We start from the raw sequence: 24694 nt of genomic DNA on the forward strand, positions 1-24694 counted from the left end.
TTCTTAGCCAGCCGTGCATAATCCAACTCTGATGAAGACTCCTGCAGGTACTTATGATGAAAGGCTAAAGGCACCAAGTTCTGAGAGTTCAGTGTGAGTGCTTCACTCAGTGTCTCCTGAACATCTTCGCATAAGTCTTTTCAAGGCAGACTATTCATATAATGCTGTAGTTGAAAATGGACAAAAGAGTCTGTGGGGGGCAGTTGATAATGAGTGCACAGCACCTCAAAGGGTTACAATTTACCATCCTCCGTGAGCAACTGGGACAGGTATTGAATCCCCAGAGTCTTCCAACGAGCAAATACCGCTGAATCAGTTTCTGCAGGAAAGTCTGGGTTGTGTCTGATTGCCAAAAGGGGGGGGTCACTGCTGCCGAGAAGTGGTGACGTCTGCACATTCATCTCCAAACTGCTCGTGCTGCGTGGATAAACAGGTTAAAACGTAGCTGTGTTGGGGAGCGCTTCGGTATTGTGTGTATCTGCCAGCTGAAATGGGATCTGCAAAAAAGGTTAGGCTCCAGTCCAGATAAAGAAAAGTCATTTACATTCCTGTACCAGTCATTGATATGTCTCATTGTGCAAGCTACTGTTAAGTGTCTCAAGTTTAGCAGACCTAGTCCCCCTTGTGATTTGGGCTTCTGCAAAGTTGAAATGGGTAGTCGGGCCCTCTTCCCCAGCCACAGATATACCTGCAACATTTTATTCAGTGCTTTTTTATCCCTAACCCTCAAGAACAAAGGGCAACATCTGAAAAACGTATAACCACTTTGGAGCCCAGATCATATTGAAAGAGGGAAAGGGAAATGGGACTTGATATACCGCCTTTCTGAGGTTTTTGCAACTACATTCAAAGCGGTTTACATATATTCAGGTACTTATTTTGTACCAGGGGCAGTGGAGGGTTAAGGGACTTGCCCAGAGTCACAAGGAGCTGCAGTGGGAATCGAACCCAGTTCCCCAGGATCAAAGTCTGCTGCACTAACCACTAGGCTACTCCTCCACTCATTCCACCAATAAGAGCCAACCTCATCAGTGATGTCACAATGGCCAATGGCTTGATTGCCCGATACTTGGCTCACTTCTGATATTGTGATGTCATAAGGGAAAGGGGGAAAGGGAAATGGGACTTGATATACTGCCTTTCTGAGGTTTTTGCAACTATGTTCAAAGTGGTTTACATATATGCAGGTACTTATTTTGTACCAGGGGCAATGGAGGTTAAGTGACTTGCCCAGAGTCACAAGGAGCTGCAGTGGGAATTGAACTCAGTTCCCCAGGATTAAAGTCCACTGCACTAACCACTAGTCTACTCCTCCAAAATCAGACAAAAGATTGCCAATTAATACTGTCAAGTACTAAGCATGATGTACTTAGGAACAACAAACATAGTTTGAAATGTCTATATGCGAATGCCAGGAGCCTAAGAAATAAGATGGGGGAGTTGGAATATATTGCACTAAATGAAAAATTAGATATAATAGGCATCTCTGAGACCTGGTGGAAGGAGGATAACCAGTGGGACACTGTCATACCGGGGTACAAATTATATCGTAGTGATAGGGTGAATCGGATTGGTGGAGGGGTAGCATTGTATATTAACGAGAGCCTTGAATCAAATAGATTGAAAATTCTGCAGGAAACAAACACTCCTTGGAATCACTGTGGATTGAAATTCCATGTGCAAAGGGGAAAAGGATAATGATAGGAGTGTACTACCGTCCGCCTGGCCAGGACGAACAGACGGATGCGGAAATGTTAAAGGAAATCAGGGACGCAAACAAACTGGGCAACACAATAATAATGGGGGATTTCAATTACCCGCATATAGACTGGGTTAATGTAACATCTGTACACGCAAGGGACATAGGATTTCTTGATGAAATCAAGGACAGCTTCATGGAACAGCTAGTTCAGGAGCCGACAAGAGAAGGAAAAATACTAGACTTAGTCCTTAGTGGTGCTCATGATCTAGTGCAGGGGGTAACGATACGAGGGCCGCTTGATAACAGTGATCATAATATGATCGGTTTTGATATTGGCATTGAAGGAAGTGAAACTAGGAAATCAAGTACGCTAGCGTTTAACTATAGAAAAGGTGATTACGACAAAATGAGAAAAATGGTGAAAAAAAGACTGAAAGGAGCAGCTCGCAGAGTAAAAAACTTGCATCAGGCGTGGATGCTGTTTAAAAACACCATCCTGGAGGTTCAGGACAAATATATTCCACGTATTAGAAAAAAGGGAAAAAAGACTAAACGTCAGCCGGCGTGGCTAAACAGTAAGATAAAGGAAATCATTAGAGCCAAAAAACAATCCTTCAGAAAGTGGAGAAGAGAACCAACTGAAAGTAACAGGATAGATCATAAGGAATGCCAAGCCAAATGCAAAGCGGAGATAAGGAGGGCAAAAAAGGACTTTGAGAAGAAATTAGCGTTGGAAGCAAAAATACATAGTAAAAAATTTTTTAGATACATTAAAAGCAGGAAACCGGCCAAAGAGTCGGTTGGGCCGCTGGACGAAAATGGTGTTAAAGGGGCGATCAAGGAGGACAAAGCCGTAGCGGAGAAATTAAATGAATTCTTTGCTTCGGTCTTCACCGAGGAGGATTTGGGGGGGGACACCGGTGCCGGAAAGAATATTTGAAGCGGGGGAGTCGGAGAAACTAAACAAATTCTCTGTAACCTTGGAGGATGTAATGGGTCAGTTCAGCAAGCTGAAGAGTAGTAAATCACCGGGACCTGATGGTATTCATCCCAGAGTATTAATAGAACTAAAAAATGAACTTGCGGAGCTACTGTTAGAAATATGCAATCTGTCCCTAAAATCGAGTGTAGTACCGGAAGACTGGAGGGTAGCCAATGTTACTCCGATTTTTAAGAAGGGTTCCAGAGGAGATCCGGGAAATTATAGACCGGTGAGTCTGACGTCGGTGCCGGGCAAGATGGTGGAGGCTATTATTAAGAATAAAATTGCAGAGCATATACAAAAACATGGACTGATGAGACAAAGTCAGCACGGATTTAGTGAAGGGAAGTCTTGCCTCGCCAATCTAATGCATTTTTTTGAGGGGGTAAGCAAACATGTGGACAATGGGGAGCCGGTTGATATTGTATATCTGGATTTTCAGAAGGCGTTTGACAAAGTGCCGCACGAAAGACTCCTGAAGAAATTGCAGAGTCATGGAATCGGAGGTAGGGTATTATTATGGATTAAGAACTGGTTGAAAGATAGGAAGCAGAGAGTAGGATTGCGTGGCCAGTATTCTCAGTGGAGGAGGGTAGTTAGTGGGGTCCCGCAGGGGTCTGTGCTGGGTCCGTTGCTTTTTAATGTATTTATAAATGACCTAGAGATGGGAATAACTAGTGAGGTAATTAAATTCGCCGATGACACAAAATTATTCAGGGTCGTCAAGTCGCAGGAGGAATGTGAACGATTACAGGAGGACCTTGCGAGACTGGGAGAATGGGCGTGCAAGTGGCAGATGAAGTTCAATGTTGACAAGTGCAAAGTGATGCATGTGGGTAAGAGGAACCCGAATTATAGCTACGTCTTGCAAGGTTCCGCGTTAGGAGTTACGGATCAAGAAAGGGATCTGGGTGTCGTCGTCGATGATACGCTGAAACCTTCTGCTCAGTGTGCTGCTGCGGCTAGGAAAGCGAATAGAATGTTGGGTGTTATTAGGAAGGGTATGGAGTCCAGGTGTGCGGATGTTATAATGCCGTTGTATCGCTCCATGGTGCGACCGCACCTGGAGTATTGTGTTCAGTACTGGTCTCCGTATCTCAAAAAAGATATAGTAGAATTGGAAAAGGTACAGCGAAGGGCGACGAAAATGATAGTGGGGATGGGATGACTTTCCTATGAAGAGAGGCTGAGAAGGCTAGGGCTTTTCAGCTTGGAGAAGAGACGGCTGAGGGGAGATATGATAGAAGTGTATAAAATAATGAGTGGAATGGATCGGTGGATGTGAAGCGACTGTTCACGCTATCCAAAAATACTAGGACTAGAGGGCATGAGTTGAAGCTACAGTGTGGTAAATTTAAAACGAATCGGAGAAAATTTTTCTTCACCCAACGTGTAATTAGACTCTGGAATTCGTTGCCGGAGAACGTGGTACGGGCGGTTAGCTTGACGGAGTTTAAAAAGGGGTTAGATAGATTCCTAAAGGACAAGTCCATAGACCGCTATTAAATGGACTTGGAAAAATTCCGCATTTTTAGGTATAACTTGTCTGGAATGTTTTTACGTTTGGGGAGCGTGCCAGGTGCCCTTGACCTGGATTGGCCACTGTCGGTGACAGGATGCTGGGCTAGATGGACCTTTGGTCTTTCCCAGTATGGCACTACTTATGTACTTATGTGCCCCAGTAATGAGACCGGGTAGGCTCGCCACAGGCTAAGGGTTTTCTGAAGGGAGATCACCAAGGGAAGAATGTTGCAAGCATATAAAGTGGGCAGATTGTCGGGAATAATGACACCCAGATATTTGATCCAGCCGTCCGCCCAAGTAAACGGGAGATTCTCATGCCACGAGTTTTGTATTGTTGGAGAGGAGGGAAGGGCCACAGTCTTACTAAAATTCAGTTTGAACCCCGAAAGTGCACCATACTTGGAGATCAATCGGGTTAAATGAGGGATAGAGACTTGGGGGTTAGTGAGAGTTAACAATAAGTCATCTGCAAAGGCCATAACTTTAATCTCTTTATGTTGTTTCTTTTCAGTTATATAGCTAATCATTGTATATATGGCTTAATCATTGTATATATGTGTGTGTGTGTATATGTATATGTGTATATATATATATATATATATATATATGTGTGTGTGTGTGTGTGTGTATATGTATATCATTGTGTATGTTAGACCTTAGAACCTTTAATAAAAGTCTCATTTACCTAATACGAATCCAAAAGAATCCACAGTAATTACTGAGTAGTCTGTGTCAGTGAAGCAGGCTGTAAAACCAGGGCAGAACACCAGCTAAGGACCAAACTTGCTTTTCTTGTGCCATCACCAGGGCTTTTTTTGAGGGGACCCATGGTCCTCATCTTATATAATAAAACTCACCTTCAACGTTCTGAAGACACTGACATCACTTCCGTCACTTCCTTCAAGACGGGTTTGAAGGGTTCGTGGTGGTGAAGCCACCAAAATCGCCAAGCCTCGGGGCCCCGCCCTCGCGTCAAACGTGATGACGTTGAGGGTAGAGCAATGGCGTCGCACACCGAGGGCGGAGCAATGGCGTACGGTGCGTTCAGGAGGTGCGAAGCAATGGCGTCAGAACGACAAAGGGGTCGGTAGGTAGGTAGGGAGGGAAGAAGAAGGGGGGGTGTTGGGGAGGAAAACCTTGCTAGCGCCCGTTCCATTTGCTCCAGAAACGGGCCTCTTTTACTAGCAGTTTAATGAAAGAGCTGAGGCTCTACTTACAAATTCTGCCTTGTCATAGATTCTGTGTCTGGTTGCAGGGGGCCTGGCTATTGTGGGATGGGTCCCTCAGTGATCACCCCACCCCTGAAGGATGGCCTGGCATTTAAGTACTGGCACCTTTTTCGCTAGAAAAAACACACTGGCCATCACCATCCACTGGATAGGCAGTGTCTTAATAGGTGGAGGATAAAGGATTTTTTGTTTTGTTTTGACATGTATATCTCACATTATCCCAAGCAAACTTGGGTTCAGTGTGGTTTACATTTGAAAATACAGTGAGACAGAATAATAGAATTCAGTATATCACTGGAGCGAGTTAATGGATGTGTCTGAAACATTTAACAAAGTTGAGATTAGCATATATACCCAACTGGGCATTTAAAAGTCTGTCATTTAATGATGCCACGTGTTCAGAAATCATAGCCATAAGTATAGACATACCTTCTAATCACAACTGCTAATTCTTCATCATAAATCTTTATTAATACTTAACCATACTCTTATAAATATAATTGTTCAAATGCTGTTATCTTATTATAAAACATTCACCCAAATTCTCAACCATATCACCTTCATCCTACCCCTTATATTCCCCAAATTAAAATCTATAGTATTTTCTTAATTACAAAAACAGACTGTGTTGTTGATGACTTTTTCCAGTCCAGTTACTAAACACTTAATACATTGAACAGGCTTGCATTGTTATCTAGTTAACAGTTTTAATCCGCAAATCTTCAAGGTGCGCGCCTCATGAGACACTGAAAGTTCCTTCCGTGTCTACTAGTTGAACACTTTGATCCACAACCTTCGCTCCCACATCCGTTATTATGTTTCACTCCAAACCAGATAGTCTGAGTTACGCAAGGTCCATAATTCCACTTAACAACTTCCTCGCGTCCACACCAGCTTCTAAATTGTGTCACATGCAAAAACTCCTTCAATGATCTTTGACATCAGCAACATCACCATGCCTGTACTTTCAATTCTTCATAAACGTTCCATTGTTGTTACCCTTGTTATACTAGAAGTGACCCGACAAGCACATGTTTCGCTATTTTTAGCGTCTTTAGGGGTCAGATATTCTATATAAAACAGCAAAATATCAACCACGTCATCAACTACATGTCTACTATACAATTATGCTATCTTACAAACTAATTGTTTATTATTGCTTACCAGCTACACAGGGTCATCAGTCTCCAGTACCACATCAAGCCCATGGGGCCGACAAACAACGCCCACACATGCGTATGAGGTGGTTCAGGACATCGGAGCTTTTAACCTTCCCCCTGATCACCACCACAAATCATAGTAACATAGTAGATGACAGCAGAAAAAGACCTGCATGGTCCATCCAGTCTGCCCAAGACAAACTCATATGTGTATACCTTACCTTGAATTTGTACCTGTCCTTTTCAGGGCACAGACCATATAAGTCTGCCCAGCAGTATTTCCCGCCTCCCAATCACCAGTCCCGCCTCCCATCACCGGCTCTGGTACAGACCGTGTAAGTCTGCCCTTCCCTATCCTCGCCTCCCAACCACCACCCCCTCTTCCCCCCACCTGCTACCTTCAGGGTCCTTAAATACTTTTTTAATATAGAAAATTAGTATTTTTTGATATTAAAATAGCTACACTTTTTTCTCTCCACTTTGTTAGAGGCACAGTAAATTTGATCATATTGTTAATGAGATAGTAGCTTTTCATATTTTACCTGTAGATGAGTCTCCTGAATACAAGCAATTCCACTTTGCAAGCAAAGTAATTCTTTAAACGATTGTTGGCATTTTCTAAGAGTATTTAGTCACTTAAAATTCAAAATTATAATATGTACAGACAGAAAAACACATCGGTAATTACCTTCAAAATACCAAACAATGGACCCACCCACCATAATTCAGACCCCCCCCCCCCAATGACCTACCAAATACAGCCTATGTCAGTTACAGACGTGGAGGGGCATAATTGAACGAAAACGTCTATCTCCATGGGCGTTTATCTCCGAGAACGGGTCCGTGAAGGGGCGGACCGAACCGTATTTTCGAAAAAAATAGACGTCCATGTTTTATTCGACAATTTGTGAGCTGGGCGTTTTTGTTTTTCAGTGATAATGGAAAATGAAAGCGCCCAGCTCAAAAACGAACAAATCCAAGGCATTTGTTCGTGGGAGGGGCCAGGATTCGTAGTGCACTGGTCCCCCTCACATGCCAGGACACCAACCGGGCACCCTAGGGGGCACTTTTACAAAAACAAAAAAAAAGGTAAAAGAGCTTCCAGGTGCATAGCACCCTTCCCTTGTGTGTTGAGCCCCCCAAATCCCCCTCAAAACCCACTGCCCACAAGTCTACACCATTACTATAGCTCTAAGGGGTGAAGGGGGGCACCTACATGTGGGTACAGTGGGTTTGGGAGGGTTGGACGACTAAGCATTAAGCAGCACAATTGTAACAGGTAGGGGGGGGATGGGCCTGGGTCCACCTGCCTGAAGTCCACTGCACCCCCTAACAACTGCTCCAGGGACCTGCATACTGCTGCCAGGGAGGTGGGTATGACATTTGAGAGTGAAAATAAAAAGTTGTGAAACATCATTTTTTGTGGTGGGAGGGGGTTAGTGACCACTGGGGGAGTCAGGGGAGGTCATCCCCGATTCCCTCTGGGGGTAATCTGGTCATTTAGGGCACTTTTTGGGGCCTTATTCGTGAAAAAAACAGGGTCCAGGAAAAGTGCCCTAAATTCTAGCTACAAACGCATACTTTTTTTCCATTATCGGCGAAAGGCGCCCATCTCTCCTCGGCCGATAACCACGCCCCAGTTCCACCTTCGCCACACCTCCGACACGCCCCCGTCAACTTTGTACGCTTCCGCGATGGAGTGCAGTTGAAAACGTCCAAAATCAGCTTTCCATTATACCGATTTATTCGTTTTTGTGAGATAAACGTCTATCTCCCGATTTGGGTCGAAATCTAGGCGTTTTTCTCTTTCAATTATAAGGTGGATAGGCTTGGCCCGTCCTTGAAATAATAACCTTCAGCGTTGCCCACCCTTCTTCCCCCTTCCCTTACAGCCCCTTTTGCTCTGCTCTGGGTCCACACTAGAGAGGCGTGACTGTCACAACTCCATCAAATGTCATATGGTCCATAACTGAAACTGTATCTAGTCCCAAAATACACCAAAAGTGGAAATAGGAACATGTTGCAAACACTTCTTCAAAATAGCTCAGAAAAGCCACCTGAACTGGTTCCATGGAATCTTAGCGGAGATTGGGTGGCGACGCCGGTAATTGGGAAACACAACGGGAGCTGGGCAGACTTCTATGGTCTATGCCCTGATCATGACTGAATAGATAGGGATGAGCTGGAGTGTAAATTTTAAGGGGCTTCGATGTTAGCTTCAGAACTTAGTACAAGAACAGTACTGGGCAGACTTCTACGGTCTGTGCCCTGAGTAAGGCTAGGACAAATCAAACTCGGGTATACATATAAAGTATCACACACCATGTAATATGAGTTTATCTTGTTGGGCAAACTGGATGGACCATACAGGTCTTTATCTGCCATCATTTACTGTGTTACTATGTTACTATGAACTGGAAAAATATCCACAGCTCAAAATTGTACACATATTAGCCTGCTGATCCATAGGCCCATGTCCTCCTGATAACCTGGACAGCCGTCTCTCATGTTTGCCCACATGCTGCCATATGGTTGATGATCTCTATGGCAATGGAGGTCTATTTGTCTGTTCCATGAGATCCCGGATTCCAGCTTTATGTAGTGCTTCCACTGCCTCTTGAAATGTGGTGAGTCGCATTGATGTTCCCTGCGGGCCAAATGGAAACAACCACTTATATATCTAATATTTTCAGTTCTTAGTTTGCGAGTAATAAGTTGAAAGTCTTTTAAAGTAATGGTGGACAAGTTGGCAAACGAGATACCTTCCCATTCCACAGCTGGCAAGGCATGTGTGGCTGCCATAACTTTCTCCTTGATATTTTTTTTTTGTTACATTTGTACCCCGCGCTTTCCCACTCATGGCAGGCTCAATGCGGCAGGCAATGGAGGGTTAAGTGACTTGCCCAGAGTCACAAGGAGCTATCTGTGCCGGGAATCAAACTCAGTTCCTCAATTCCCCAGGACCAAAGTCCACCACCCTAACCACTAGGCCACTCCTCCCCTATTGTTGCAGACAATATCTCTCAGACAATTCTCCTTTGGTGTCCCCAAAGTGTGATATGCTTTATCTATTTTAATGTCCCGTTCACTCAACTCAGGGTCCTTCTGTTGCATCAAATAGTAACCAAGCTGTTGAATCACTTGTCATGCATTAGAGAACTGTTCAGTCTCCGGCACACCCTTGAGCTGAATGTTGTTCCACCTGGAGCAATTTTCAATATCTTCCTCATTTGTCCATAAATCCTCTGGACTTTTATCGTGATCTGTTAACTGTTGCTGGCTCAGGGTGTAATTTGTAATTGCTCATCGAGCTTCATCTCTACTGTATTCACTCACCAGCCTAAATCATCCAAGTCTTTATGCATTTCTCCTAGGACATTTTGTAAGTCCATGCAGATGGCCGATATTTCTGTTTTTAACACAGAAAACCATTTTTGCATTATGTTCTCAGTCTCCTTTCCCCCAGCATACTCCACGGGTTCCTCCCTCGCCCCACCATCTGTCATCTTTGGATTCTCCAGCCGCATGGTTGCCAAATTCACCTTGAATGAAAACTCCTGCAAGTCAACTTTATTCTTGCATGCTGGAATCGGGAAAGCAGGCTCACTGTCCAAACAATCTCTGCTTTAAGGTAAAACCTCAATGGTGCATAAAATCCACCAAATGGACTAGATTATAGAGCTGATGATGCCAGATATCTAAAGTCAGCCGGCCATTCGGGGCATGACGTCACTTCCTCCGCCAGGCACGAGCACTTATGCCATCTGTAGAACTGTTATAAGTGTGTACACCTAAGGTCATAGTTAAACTTGTAAACCTTAGAGTTCACAGAGGAAATTCAGTCTAGGGCCAAACATGGGGAAACAAATCTGGCATTTTGTGGGGAAGAGGGGTCCTGGAGTCTTCTTTTCTACGTTATAATGTTCAGAGAATAAAGTCATCTGGACTCTAATGTATCCTGAGCGCCTCCACGTCACTGAGCTTGTTTCTGGTTTGTGTTTCAGGTGCCAGTGACATTTGAGGATATCACTGTCTATTTCTCCCAGGAGCAGTGGGAGTATTTGAATGAAGGCCAGAAGGAGCTTTACAGGGAGGTGATGAAGGAGAATTATGAGACTCTGATTTCACTAGGTAAGGATTTCTTTATCAGTATTATTAGCAGACACAGAGGGGCATTTTCGATATGACATCTCAATCTGAGTTTGACGTCCAAATTCTGAACAGGAAAGAAAGTCATTTTCAACAACAAAAAACGTCTATCTTTTTTCTTTTGAAAATACTATGGACGTTTTGTATTTTGGACGTTTTGTGATTTGGACAGGTTTTTTTTTTTGGTCCATTTGGGAAAAAAAAAAACGTCCAAGTTTAAAACGTCCAAAATCAAGCCATTGGGATGTAGGAGAATCCAGCATTTTTAGTAGACTGGTCCCCCTGACATCCCAGGACAGCAATAGGGCACCCTAGGGGGCACTGAAGTGGACTTCATAAAATGCTCCCAGGTACACATCTGACCATTGCTCCCTTACTTTGTCTGCTGAGCCCCCAAAACCCACTACGCCCAACTGTACACCACTACCATAGCCCTTACGGGTAAAGGGGGCACCTATATGTGGGTACAGTGGGTTTCTGGTGAGTTTTGGAAGGCTCGCAATATCCTCCACAATTGTAAGAGGTAGGGAGAGGTAGGAGGCTGGGTTTATCTGTGTGCAGTGCACTGCACCCACTACTAGACTACTCCAGGGACCTGCATGCTATTCTGATGGACCTGAGTATAACATCGGAGGGTGGCACAGAGGCTGGCAAGTAATGTTTTTCATCACATTTTTGGGGAGTGGGAGGGGGTTAGTGACCACTGGGGGAATAAGGGGAGGTCATTCCTGATTTCCTCCAGTGGTCATCTGGTCATTTAGGGCACCTTTTTGTGCCTTATTCGTAATAAAAACAGGTCTAGCTCAAAACGTCTAAGTTTTAGTCCTGGACGTTTTTGTTTTGTTCCGTTATGGCTGAAAAATGTTTAAGTCATAGGAACGCCTAAGTCCCACCCTGACACGCCCCTGAAGCGCCCCCTTGAGATTTGGACGTCTGACGGACTTCAGAGAAAAACATCTAACAATAGGTTTTCGTAAATACTGATTTGGACGTTTTTGTGATAAAAAACATCCAAATGCAGACTTATGTCACTTTTTAGACATTTTTCTCTTTTGAAAATGAACTTGATAGTGACTGATTTTAATAAAAGTAATTTGAGACATTTTCCTGTACCTCCTTTAGATTTCAACGTTTTTTATTGATGTTAGCAACAATTAATAAACAACAATTGTCTTCATTCTCTTAACAGTGTCCAAGCTGTGAATGATGATACAAGAACAAACTTGAATGAACAAACAATGTGAACATCAACCTTTTTAACAGTATTTCCCCATCTAGTCCACTCCTTCCTTCCCTTCCCCCCACCAGAGTCCCCCTTACAGCCTTTTATCAATAGCATTCTTCTGCCGGAGCATATGATGTTGGCCATTTTGTCTCTTCCCCATGGTCCATAGTATCCCTTGCCCTTTCTTCCTCCCCTAGCCTTCCCCATTCCTGTACCTCCTTTAATCCAGAGACTCTCTCAACCCTACTGTCTGGAGACGGCAGTGTTATAGCCTTTAGACCGTTTGTCACAACTGTGAGGAATGATCAGGAGTAGTGAGCCATTGGGCCGCTGCCGGGGTCAGCAGCAGCAGGTGAACCACCCAAACAGGAAGCGAGGCAAACACAGACAGGTTGGTACAAGATTCAGGACTCTCAAACAGACTTGGCTAGACAGAATTCTGGAATGGACTTGGCTTGGCTGGAGCCGGAAGCAGGAACGGACTTGGCTTGGCTGGAACCAGATGCTGGAACGGACTTGGCTTGGCTGGAAGCGGATGCAGGAACAGACTTGGCTTGGCTGGAAGCGGATGCTGGAATGGACTTGGCTTGGCTGGAAGCGGATGAAGGAATGGACTCGGCTCGGCTGGAAGTGGATGCAGGAACGGACTTGGCTTGGCTGGAAGCAGATGCTGAAATGGACTTGGCTTGCCTTGGCTCGGCTGGAAGCGGATGCAGGAACGGACTTGGCTTGCTTAGCTGGAACCAGATGCTAGAACAGACTTGGCTTGGCTGGAAGCAGATGCAGGAACGGACTTGGCTTGGCTGGAAGCGGATGCAGGAACGGACTTGGCTTGGCTTGAACCGGATGCCGGAACGGACTTGGCTTGGCTGGAACAGGATTCAGGATACTGGAACAGGCTAGTCTGGAGTGAAAGCTGAAAGCAAACAGGGCAGACACAAGCAGGATGGGAACCGAAACTGAAGACAAACAGGGCAGGCTCAAGCAGGAAGGGAACTGAAGCTGAAGACAAATAGGGCATGCACAAGCAGGAAGGGAACTGAAGCTGAAGGCAAACAGGGCAAGAACTAGCAGGGCAGGAACTGCAGCAAGCACACACAGATGAAAATTCATCTGAAGACCTCTGTTGCAAAGCAAGCCTGAAAGTTCCCAGGTGCTTAATAAAGGCAATTACAGATGAGGTCACAGGTAAGAGTGAGGCTTGACAGCAGAAACAACTGAGCACAGCTTGGCTAGAAGGGAAGGGAAGGGAAATGGGACTTGATATACTGCCTTTCTGAGGTTTTTGCAACTACATTCAAAGCGGTTTACATATATTCAGGTACTTATTTTGTACCAGGGGCAATGGAGGGTTAAGTGACTTGCCCAGAGTCACAAGGAGCTGCAGTGGGAATCAAACTCAGTTCCCCAGGATCAAAGTCCTCTGCACTAACCACTAGGCTACACAACAGAGCGAGGCTTGGCAGCAGAAACACCAAGGCGAGGCTTGATTACAAGAGCACCACAGTGAGGCTTGGCTGTAGGAACCCCAAAGCAAGTCTGGAATGCTGGAAGATCAGAATAGGACTGGAATGAACTCTGGAACATGTTTGGAAAACAGGAAGAAGACAGTCCAACAGCAGCCATAGGGCCTGGGCACCTGGAGGCGAGGTGAGTGTAGGCATGGAATGCAGTTACAATCTTGACACCATTCTATGTGTATTACCAGTTTTCTTCTCTTTGAATCAGAGACAGATCTTCTTCCAGATCTCAGAGCAGGGCTGAAAGCCAGGGTGAGGGTAAAGGGTTGTGGCTTTGATATGCTGCTTTTCTGTGTTACAACTAAAGTGGTTTACATATATTATATACAGGTACTTTGTCCCTAGAGGGCTCACAATCTAAATTTAATCTAAGGAGAGTACAAATAATTACGACATGGCAGCAACAGATCAGCCTGAAACAGCCTTTAAATCTAGTCAAAAGTGTGACGCTGTTTTCATCAGCTCATGACACAGGCACTAATGATGTGCACTTGATTTAAAATTAACGACAAAATGTGATAAATGAACAGAATGACTGTGGGGCTGGAAAGAGCTTAAACTTCGTTCAAGTCTTTTGGTTTTGGTAGCACTGTCTGTGGGAAGCTTGCCCAACCTTTTTCTATCAGGAGCCACATTTTATATTTTGTAACGTTTGGAGGCCCAAAACGCACAGGAGTAAATTTGAATTACACATTATTATACTTAGGGGCTCATAAGAACGTCCAAAAAGTGTCATAAAGCACCATTTAGAAAGATTTCTTCTCAAAAACGTCCAAATTGGTATTTTCAAAGCCTGTTTTGCAGACGTCTATCTATGCATTTTGTCTGCGGTGCACCCAAATCACAAGAGGGCATGTTGGGAGTGTTTCGAAGATGGGATTAGGGCATGCCTAACACTTGGACTAACACTTTTACAGCCACAATAGAACAAACAAAAACATCTGGGCCAAAAACTTCAACATTTTGGTCTAGACCTGTTTTCAGAACGAATAACTACTACTACTACTTAACATTTATAAAGCGCTACCAGGGTTACGCAGCGCTGTACAATTTAACACAGAGGACAGTCCCTGCTTGAAGGAGCTTACAATCTAAAGGACAAAAAAGTGCAGTCAATCAAATTGGGGCAGTCTAGATTTCCTGAATAGATGAATAATGGTTAGGTGCCAAAAGCGACATTGAAGAGGTGGGCTTTGAGCAAGGATTTGAAGATGAGCAGGGAGGGGGCTTGGCGTATGGGCTCAGGGAGTTTATTCCAAGCATAGGGTGAGGCGAGGCAGAAGCCTGGAGTTGGCGGTGGTGGAGAAGGGTACTGAGAGGAGAGATTTGTCCTGTGAGCGGAGGTTACGGGTAGGGGCGTAAGGGGAGATGAGGGTAGAGAGGTAAGGAGGGGCTGCAGATCGAGTGCATTTGTAGGTTAATAAGAGAAGCTTGAATTGTATGCGGTACCTGATCGGAAGCCAGTGAAGTGACTTGAGGAGAGGGGTGATATGAGCATATCGGTCTAGGCGGAAGATAAGACGCGCAGCAGAGTTCTGAACGGATTGAAGGGGGGATAGATGGTTAAGTGGGAGGCCAGTGAGGAGTAGGTTGCAGTTGTCAAGGCGAGAGTTAATGAGAGAGTGGATGAGAGTTCGGGTGGTGTGCTCAGAGAGGAAAGGGCAAATTTTGCTGATGTTATAGAGAAAGAAGCGACAGGTCTTGGCTGTCTGCTGGATATGCGCAGAGAAGGAGAGGGAGGAGTCGAAGATGACTCCGAGGTTGCAGGCAGATGAGACGGGGACGATGAGGGTGTTATCGACTGAAATAGAGAGTGGAGGGAGAGGAGAAGTGGGTTTGGGCGGAAAGACAATGAGTTCGGTCTTGGCCATGTTCAGTTTCAGGTGGCGGTTGGACATCCAGGCAGCAATGTCAGATAAGCAGGCCGATACTTTGGCCTGGGTTTCCGCAGTGATGTCAGGTGTGGAGAGATAAAGCTGGGTGTCGTCAGCATAAAGATGATATTGGAAACCATGAGATGAGATCAGCGAGCACAAGGAAGAGGTGTAGATTGAGAAAAGAAGGGGTCCAAGGACAGATTCCTGAGGAACACCAACAGAGAGTGGGATGGGGGTAGAGGAAGATCCATGAGAATGTACTGTGAAGGTACGGTGGGAAAGATAAGAGGAGAACCAGGAGAGGACAGAGCCCTGGAATCCAAATGAGGATAGTGCGGCAAGGAGTAGATTATGATTGACAGTGTCAAAAGCGGCGGATAGGTCGAGGAGGATGAGCATGGAGTAGTGACCTTTGAATTTTGTAAGGAACAGGTCATTACAGACTTTAGTGAGTGCCGTTTCTGTCGAGTGTAGAGGGCGAAAACCGGATTGCAGCAGATTGAGGATGGTATGAGAGGAGAGAAAATCAAGGCAGCGGCTGTGAACTTTCAAGTATCTTGGAGAGGAAGGGTAGGAGGGAGATGGGGAGGTAGTTAGAAGGACAGGTAGGGTCTAGTGATGGTTTTTTGAGGAGTGGTGTGACTACAGCATGCTTGAAGGTGTCAGGGACAGTTGCAGTGGAGAGAGAGAGGTTGAGGATATGACAGATGGGGGGGGGGGGGGTGACAGTAGGAGAGATGGTGTTTAGTAAGTTGGTGGGGATGGGATCAGAGGAACAGGTGGTGCATTTCGAGGAGGAAAGAAGGTGGGCGGTTTCCTCCTCGGTGATATCAGGAAAAGAGGAGAAGGAGGCCTGGGTTGGTTGGTTGAGGGAGTGGGTTAAAGGGTGAAGAGGAGGAGGTGGCTTGGTAGTGAATTCGAGGTTGATCTTCTGCACCTTGTCGCAGAACTAGTCAGCCAGTGATTGAGGAGAGAGTGGGAGCGGAGGGCACTTTGAGGAGGGAGTTGAGGGTGGCGAAGAGATGACAAGGGTTGGAGCCGAGAGAATTAGTCAATTGGGTGTAATAGTCCTGTTTGGCAAGGAATAGGGAGGACTGGAAGGAGGATAGCATGAATTTGTAATGAATGAAGTCGGTATGGGTGCAAGATTTCCTCCAGAGGAATAAGGCACAAAAGGTGCCCTAAATGACCAGATGACCACTAGAGGGAATCAGGGATGACCCCCCTTACTCCCCCAGTGGTCACTGACCCCCCTCTCCCACCCCCAAAAATGTGAATAAAAATAGTACTCACCAGCCTCAAATGTTATAGCCAGGTCCATTAGAGCAGAATACAGGTCCATGGAGTAGTGCACTGTAGTCAGGTGGACCCAGACCCATACCTCCCCCCCTACCTGTTGTACTTGTGGTGGAAACTGTGAGCCAGTAGCATAGCCAGAGTTTAATTTTTAGATGGGTCTGGAGGTGGACTGGGCGGGCACAGGCCTCGCATTTCCTCTCCACCCGCTACCACCCCCCCCGCCCGCCCACCCGCCGCCGCCGCAGCAGCATTTCCTCTCCACCTGCTGCGACAGCCCCCCCCCCCCACATGGTCAGTTCTGGTCATTTTACTGACCTGAAGCGCCATTCTCCCTCCAGCACCGGCGATTCCCATAGCCAGCCTTCTGCCAGCGCGCGTCGTCGGAGCCTCTTCTCAGGCGCATCCCGCCTACTCTGCAACTTCCTGTTTTCCGCAAAGGTGGGACGCAGGAAGTTGCAGAGTAGGCGGGACGCGCCTGAGAAGAGGCCCCGACTATGCGTGCTGGCAGAAGGCTGGCTATGGGAATCGCCGGTGCTGGAGGGAGAACGGCGTTTCAGGGCAGTAAAAGTGAGCAGACCACGCAGACGGGGAGAGTGAGCAGACAAGATAAGGGAGCAGTGGTGAGATGTGTACAAGGAAGCATTTATTTGAAGTCCACAGCAGTGCACCCTAGGGTGCCCTGTTTCTCTCTTGGGATGTTTGGAAGACCAGTCTGCTAAAAATGCTGGCTTGATTTTCTACGTTTGTAACTTGTACAGTTTGTTTTTTGAAAATGGCCTGAAAAGATAAACACACAGAGCACAAAACCTTGTTACAAACAGTATTAAAAAAAAAAAGATGGACATTTTGCAGTTTTGAAAATGGTCATGTTTTCTGTTCGTATTTTGGACATTTAGCTCAAAACGTCCAAAGCCCAACTTAGACATTATATTGAAAATGCCCCTCTTAATGTACTACATGTTACTATGTGAAGCAGAAAAAGTAAAACAACCAAACCTGTATCCCTTACACTAAGTCGTCTTCACCAAGCCTCTATCTCTCTTGTACTCCTCAGCCTTCACCAAGTCTCTCTCTCTCTCTCTCTCTCTCTCTCACTCTCTCATACCCCTCAGCTTGTAGGAGCAAATCAGATATACATTGCCTGCTGTGGGACAGTGTATGAAAGGAAGTGCAAATTATATTATGGTAGCTCTCTGGAATCAGGATTTCTAGGTCACATTCCCCTGACTGCGCGTATCTGAGCCCTTAGCTCCCAATTATACTGACAAACAACTGATGCAAGTCCCAAATAATAAAAATAGCAGATTTATTTTCAAGCAAGTAAAACAACCGAAAAGCAAACAGAGATAATTAGAATGTGAGAATAATGTATGAATGCTATGAAGCTCAGAGGAAAACAATAGACAAACACTCTTTAAACATTAAACACTTATCAGAAATGATTCAGAGTAAACACACATTGCCTACAGGCTATAAATTGGACCACCTGCTTCTTATCCAGTAGCAATACCAGAGATTTTATACAGCCTGACAGTGAAGCAAGTCTCATTTCCCTTGAAACGGAGATCTGAAGGTGGCTCCACTGGCAGGGCACTGTCTGAAGTGTTCAAGTGATGAAGAGCTGAGTAGAGGAATTCAGTGTAATTCACGAGCTGGTGATGACGAGATGATGACAGCTCAGGATCTGATGATGTTACCAGATAACTTTTGATCCCCGGAGTTGCTTGTTTTATATGGTTCTAAAAGAGGCACTGTTCCCAAAGATAAGTTAAACAATTTATTCTGTTCTGAATATTCTGATTTGAAAAACCACAAGCGCTGATAAGGAAGGCAAAGAGGGATTTTGAAAAAAAGATTGCATTGGAGGCAAAAACACATCGTAAGAATTTTTTTAGGTATATTAAAAGCAAGAAGCAAGCAAAAGAATCGGTTGGTCCGCTAGATGACTGAGGGGTAAAAGGGGAAATCAGGGAAGACAAAGCCTTAGCAGATAGCATTGCTTCGGTGTTCACCGAGGAAGATTTGGGAAATATACCGGTGCCAGAAATGGTATTCAATGCTGACTAGTCAGAGAAACTGAATGAAATCTGTATAAACCTAGAGGATGTAATAGGGCAATTTGACAAATTGAAGAGTAGCAAATCTCCTGGACTGGATGGTATTCATCCCAGAGTACTGATAGAATTGAAAAACGGACTGGTGGAACTATTATTAGTAATATGTAATTTATCTGTAAAATCAAGTGTGGTACCGGAAGATTGGAGGGTAGCCCATGTAACGCTGATATTTGAAAAAGGTTCCAGAGGGGATCCGGGAAATTATAGACCGGTGAGCCTGACGTTTGTGCCGGGCAAAATGGTAGAGATTATTATAAAGAACAAACTTAAAGAGCATATTCAAAAGCATGGATTAATGAGACAAAGCCAACACGGATTTAGTGAAAGGAAATCTTGCCTCACCAATCTATTACATTTCTTTGAAGGGCTGAACAAATATGTGGATAAAGGCAAGCCGGTTGATATTGCGTATCTGGATTTTCAAAAGGCGTTTGACAAAGTACCTCATGAAAGACTCCAGAAGAAATTGGAGAGTCTACTACTACTACTACTATTTAGCATTTCTATAGCGCTACAAGGCGTACGCAGCGCTGCACAAACATAGAAGAAAGACAGTCCCTGCTCAAAGAGCTTACAATCTAATAGACAAAAAATAAAGTAAGCAAATCAAATCAATTAATGTGTACAGGAAGAAGGAGAGGAGGGTAGGTGGAGGTGAGTGGTTACAACTGTTACGAGTCAAAAGCAATGTTAAAGAGGTGGGCTTTCAGTCTAGATTTAAAGGTGGCCAAGGATGGGGCAAGACGTAGGGGCTCAGGAAGTTTATTCCAGGCGAAGGGTGCAGCGAGACAGAAGGCGCGAAGTCTGGAGTTGGCAGTAGTGGAGAAGGGAACAGATAAGAAGGATTTATCCATGGAGCGGAGTGCACGGGAAGGGGTGTAGGGAAAGACGAGTGTGGAGAGATACTGGGGAGCAGCAGAGTGAGTACATTTATAGGTTAGTAGAAGAAGTTTGAACAGGATGCGAAAACGGATAGGGAGCCAGTGAAGCGACTTGAGGAGAGGGGTAGTATGAGTAAAGCGACCCTGGCGGAAGACAAGACAGGCAGCAGAGTTTTGAACCGATTGGAGAGGGGAGAGGTGACTAAGTGGGAGGCCAGCAAGAAGCAGATTGCAGTAGTCTAAACAAGAGGTGACAAGGGTGTGGATGAGGGTTTTGGTAGAGTGCTTGGAAAGAAAGGGGCGGATTTTACCGATTGGAGAGGGGAGAGGTGACTAAGTGGGAGGCCAGCAAGAAGCAGATTGCAGTAGTCTAAACAAGAGGTGACAAGGGTGTGGATGAGGGTTTTGGTAGAGTGCTTGGAAAGAAAGGGGCGGATTTTACGGATGTTGTAAAGAAAGAAACGACAGGTCTTGGCGATCTGCTGGATATGAGCAGAGAAGAAGAGTCAAAGATGACCCCAAGGTTTCGAGCTGAGGAGACAGGGAGAATGAGAGAGCCATCAACAAAAATAGAAAACGGGGGGAGTGGGGAGGTGGGTTTGGGGGGAAAAATGAGAAGCTCGGTTTTGGTCATGTTTAATTTCAGGTGGCGTTGAGACATCCAGACAGCAATGTCAGACAAGCACGCTGAAACTTTGGTTTGGATGCAAGGTGAGATATCAGGGGTAGAAGGTAGATTTGGGAGTCATCAGCATAGAGATGGTAGGAAAAGCCATGGGATGAGATTAATGAACCAAGGGAAGAAGTGTAGATAGAAAAGAGGAGGGGACCAAGAACAGAACCCTCAGGTACGCCGACAGACAGAGGGATAGAAGTAGAAGAGGATCCACCAGAGTGAACACTGAAGGTGCGGAGGGAGAGGTAGTGTCATGTCTGTGGCCGTGACCACCCTCAGACTTACCTTGTTCCTGGGGGTCAGCTTCCTTCGGTGAAAAAACTTTAACCACCCTTATCTCAGGCCTAATTAGGTAAAAGGAGGTATTTGAGCCCAAGAGTAACCCCCATAAAAGCCAAAAGCACAAGGAAATACTCAGGTTATCGGCTATGGGTATAGAGCAGAGATTGTGATAAAAGCAGTTAGCATAGCAGGGTTTAAAAAAAAGGTTTAGCCAAGTTCATAAAAGAAAAGACCGTAAGCCATTATTAAGATGGAATTGGAAAAATCCACTGCTTATTCCTGGGTTAAGCAGCATAAAATTTGTTTTATTCCTTTGGGATCTTTCTAGGTACTTATGACCTGGATTGGCCACTGTTGAAAATAGGATATTGGGCTTGATGGACCTTCCATCTGCCCCAGTATGGCAATGCTTATGTCCTTTATGTCATTCTGGAATTTTTCTTCAAAGAAACAGAGAAAATTTTAGGCAGATAAAGACCATATGGCCTAGCCAGTCTGCTCATCCATGCCATCTACTTTCCCTATCACTCCCTTAGAAATCCCGTATACTTGTCCCAAGCTCTCTTGAATTCAGAAACTGATTTCATCTCCACCACTTCCACTGGGAGGCCATTCCACAAATTCACCACTCTTTCTGTGAAGTAGTTCCTCAGGTTATTTCATGTTCCCTTTCACCTTCATCCTATGTCCCCTCTTTCCAGAGTTTCTTTTCAGATGAAAGAGACTTGCCTCCTGTGCATTTACGCTACATAGGTATCTCCCCTCTTTTCCCAAAAATATATATTGAGATCTTAAGTCTGTCCCCTTATGTTTTATGATGAAGTCCACTGACCATTTTAGTAGCCACCCTCTGGACCAGAAAGAACCACAGTGGGAATCAAACCCACGTTCCCTGCATTGAGGACCCACAACTCTAAGCCTTACTCCTCACATATACCTGGGTAGTGTGACCAGAAGTGCTTATCTCTGAATAAGAAGTCTAGGATGCAATGATTGCTCGCCACTTACATCAGTCAATGTGGGTCACTGCTGAAATGCAAGTCTTGGCAAACATTGAGACAAAAGTCCATGATGCATTGAAACATTGTCTGAAATGTGAATTGCAAGAGGTTGTTACTAAAGCTCTGTTTGTAGCCATATAGGCAAGGATCTAGCCCCTACATGTGTCCCCTCTATTTCAAGATGGCTGATGCTCCAGAGCACCAGGCAGCTTGATATACTAGCTAAAAATAGTTGTGCGTGTGTTTCTTAACAATGCAATAGTGTAAGCAAGTTGCAATATAGTAATGCATGAATAATATACTCCTAGTGGAATTTGCGCAATGCAGAATTTGAGCAGAATTCCCCCTAGATGCACAGAGCTCCTTGCTGTCAGAGAACGAGTTTGTTTTCTTCAGGCTAGAGTAACAGACAGAGGAGCTGAGGGAGACAGAGAGGAACAGGAGACCTACAGGGATTTTTTTTAGAGAGGTCTCACCTCCAGTCTGGCAGCCCCTGTGCTGCCTTGGAAGAAGGAGGTCTCCTAAAAGGACAGCATCACCCTGGTGAAGTAGGAAGTAACCCTGTAGCCTGGACCTGCCCACCAGAGGATGCACTATCCTCTCACACCAAGCATGCGTCTCCAGAAACTTCTGCCTAGGAGGGAAGGGTTAGGACAGCTGTTGTAGTTGGTGATTTGATCATTAGGCATGTAGATAGCTGGGTGGCTGGTGAACATAAGGATCGCCTGGTCACTTGTCTGCCTGGTGCAAAGGTGGCGGACCTCACGAGTCTGGGGAAGAGTCAGCTGTCTTGGTTCATGTGGGTACCAATGACATAGAAAAATGTGGGAGGGAAGTTCTAGGAGCCAAATTTAGACTCTTAGGAAGAAAGCTGAAATCCAGATCTTCCAGGGTAGCATTTTTGGAAATGGTCCCTGTTTGACATGCAGGACCCAAGAGGTAGGCAAAGCGCCAAAGTCTCAATGCGTGGTTGAGACAATGGTGCAGGGCTGAGGGATCTAGATTTGTTAGGAACTGGGCAACATTCTGAGAAAAGGGAGCCTATTCTGAAAGGATGGACTCCACCTTAACCGGGATGGAACCTGCTGACGCTAACATTTAAAAAGGAGATAAAGCAACTTTTAAACTAAAATGGGGGGGGGGGGGGGGGGGGGAGCTGACAGTCGCCCAGGAGTGCATGGTTCGGAGTGGAGTATCTTGAAGGATACTACTGAAACAGAACATTTAGGGAATCCTAATAGATAGGTTTCAATAATGGTGAAAGAAAGCCAAGTGTTTAATGGGCGAACAGGGTAAAGGATGCAGATTATCCCTGTCAACTTCTAAGCAGCTTGTAGATGCAAGGAAAAAAACACAATTTGAAATGTCTATATACAAATGCTAGAAGCCTAAAAAATAAGATGGGAAAATTAGAGTATATAACACTAAATTAAGAGGTAGATGTAATAGGCATCTCAGAGACCTGGTGGATTCCCATGTCGGCTCTATCTCCTTTTTATGTTTCAACAATTTTTATTCATAGATTAACATATCCAGTACACTTGACTGTGAACATTATAACTAATACATCACAATTAGATGAACACATCGTTATCCCCAGTCGACAATGTTTTCTCATTTTCTCTCCCCCTCCCCCCCCCCCCCCACCCGCCCGCTCCTTGATTCCAAAATGTTAGTGTTTTATTGTTAGAGAGTTAAGGAGTAATAGTATAAATTGATGAAATCAGCAGATACGTCATATTGTGCATTATTTATAATTACTCTGGCCACATTTCCCTACCGCTCCACTTTCATCTCTGACTATGTTATATATCAACGCTTTATTACTAGCATGTCAACATAGGTAAGTCATCAAGATGCCCCTTTGACTAAGATTTAATAACATCATTCACCAAGTTATTGACAGATATCTATATCTGCTATTTACCAGCTGATTTGTATCATTCCCCCCACCTCCCTCCCCCATTACTACTACTACTACTACTATTTAGCATTTATATAGCGCTACAAGGCATACGCAGCGCTGCACAAACATAGAAGAAAGACAGTCCCTGCTCAAAGAGCTTACAATCTAATAGACAAAGAATAAATAAAGTAAGCAAATCAAATCAATTAATGTGAACGGGAAGGAAGAGAGGAGGGTAGGTGGAGGCGAGTGGTTACAAGTGGTTACGAGTCAAAAGCAATGTTAAAGAGGTGGGCTTTCAGTCTAGATTTAAAGGTGGCCAAGGATGGGGCAAGACGTAGGGGCTCAGGAAGTTTATTCCAGGCATAGGGTGCAGCGAGACAGAAGGCGCGAAGTCTGGAGTTGGCAGTAGTGGAGAAGGGAACAGATAAGAAGGATTTATCCATGGAGCGGAGTGCACGGGAAGGGGTGTAGGGAAGGACGAGTGTGGAGAGATACTGGGGAGCAGCAGAGTGAGTACATTTATAGGTTAGTAAAAGAAGTTTGAACAGGATGCGAAAACGGATAGGGAGCCAGTGAAGGGTCTTGAGGAGAGGGGTAGTATGAGTAAAGCGACCCTGGCGGAAGATGAGACGGGCAGCAGAGTTTTGAACCGACTGGAGAGAGAAGAGGTGACTAAGTGGAAGGCCAATCTCTTACTTCCTCACTGTATCTCCCCCTCCCTCCCTATTCAATCTTTTATGGATATATTTAACCACTACAATTATCATGGTTGTTACAAGACATTGAGAATAAGGCTTCTCCCTCTCTGAGTCATCTCGTCCAATAAACACCCCCAGATTTTGAGAAAACGCGTTTTTCGTTTGTGTCTTCCTTTCGCTTCTCTCGCTTCCCAGGTCAGCAGTTGAAGTACTTGATTGCGCCAATGCCAAAAGGTCGGTGGATTTGCTGAAGTCCAGTGCTGCATAATACATTTTCTAGCTACCAAACACACCTTGCGGCAAAGCATTTTTCTGTCTGTTTTTAGTCTAGAGTACCCTTCCTGCATGTCTAGTAGTAACGGTAGTGGATTCAGTTCAATTCTACTGTTCAAGATGTTAGACAAAAATGAAATTATTTATCTCCAGAATCATTGTATTAATGGACAAGCCCAAAGCGCATGGT

At 45.0% G+C, this 24694-nt stretch overlaps 1 protein-coding gene across 1 annotated transcript in view; it reads left to right on the forward strand.

The window, feature by feature from the left end:
- The window catches only part of LOC115463359 (zinc finger protein 665-like), a 49991-nt gene that overhangs the window by 6616 nt on the left and 18681 nt on the right, over positions 1 to 24694 (forward strand). The window contains exon 2 of the mRNA XM_030193824.1: positions 10602 to 10728. Within this exon, the coding sequence (XP_030049684.1) occupies positions 10602 to 10728 (127 nt within the window). The remainder of the gene's footprint in view (positions 1 to 10601; positions 10729 to 24694) is intronic.

Source organism: Microcaecilia unicolor, chromosome 1, assembly GCF_901765095.1.
Source record: "Microcaecilia unicolor chromosome 1, aMicUni1.1, whole genome shotgun sequence".
Taxonomy (NCBI): Eukaryota; Metazoa; Chordata; class Amphibia; order Gymnophiona; family Siphonopidae; genus Microcaecilia; species Microcaecilia unicolor.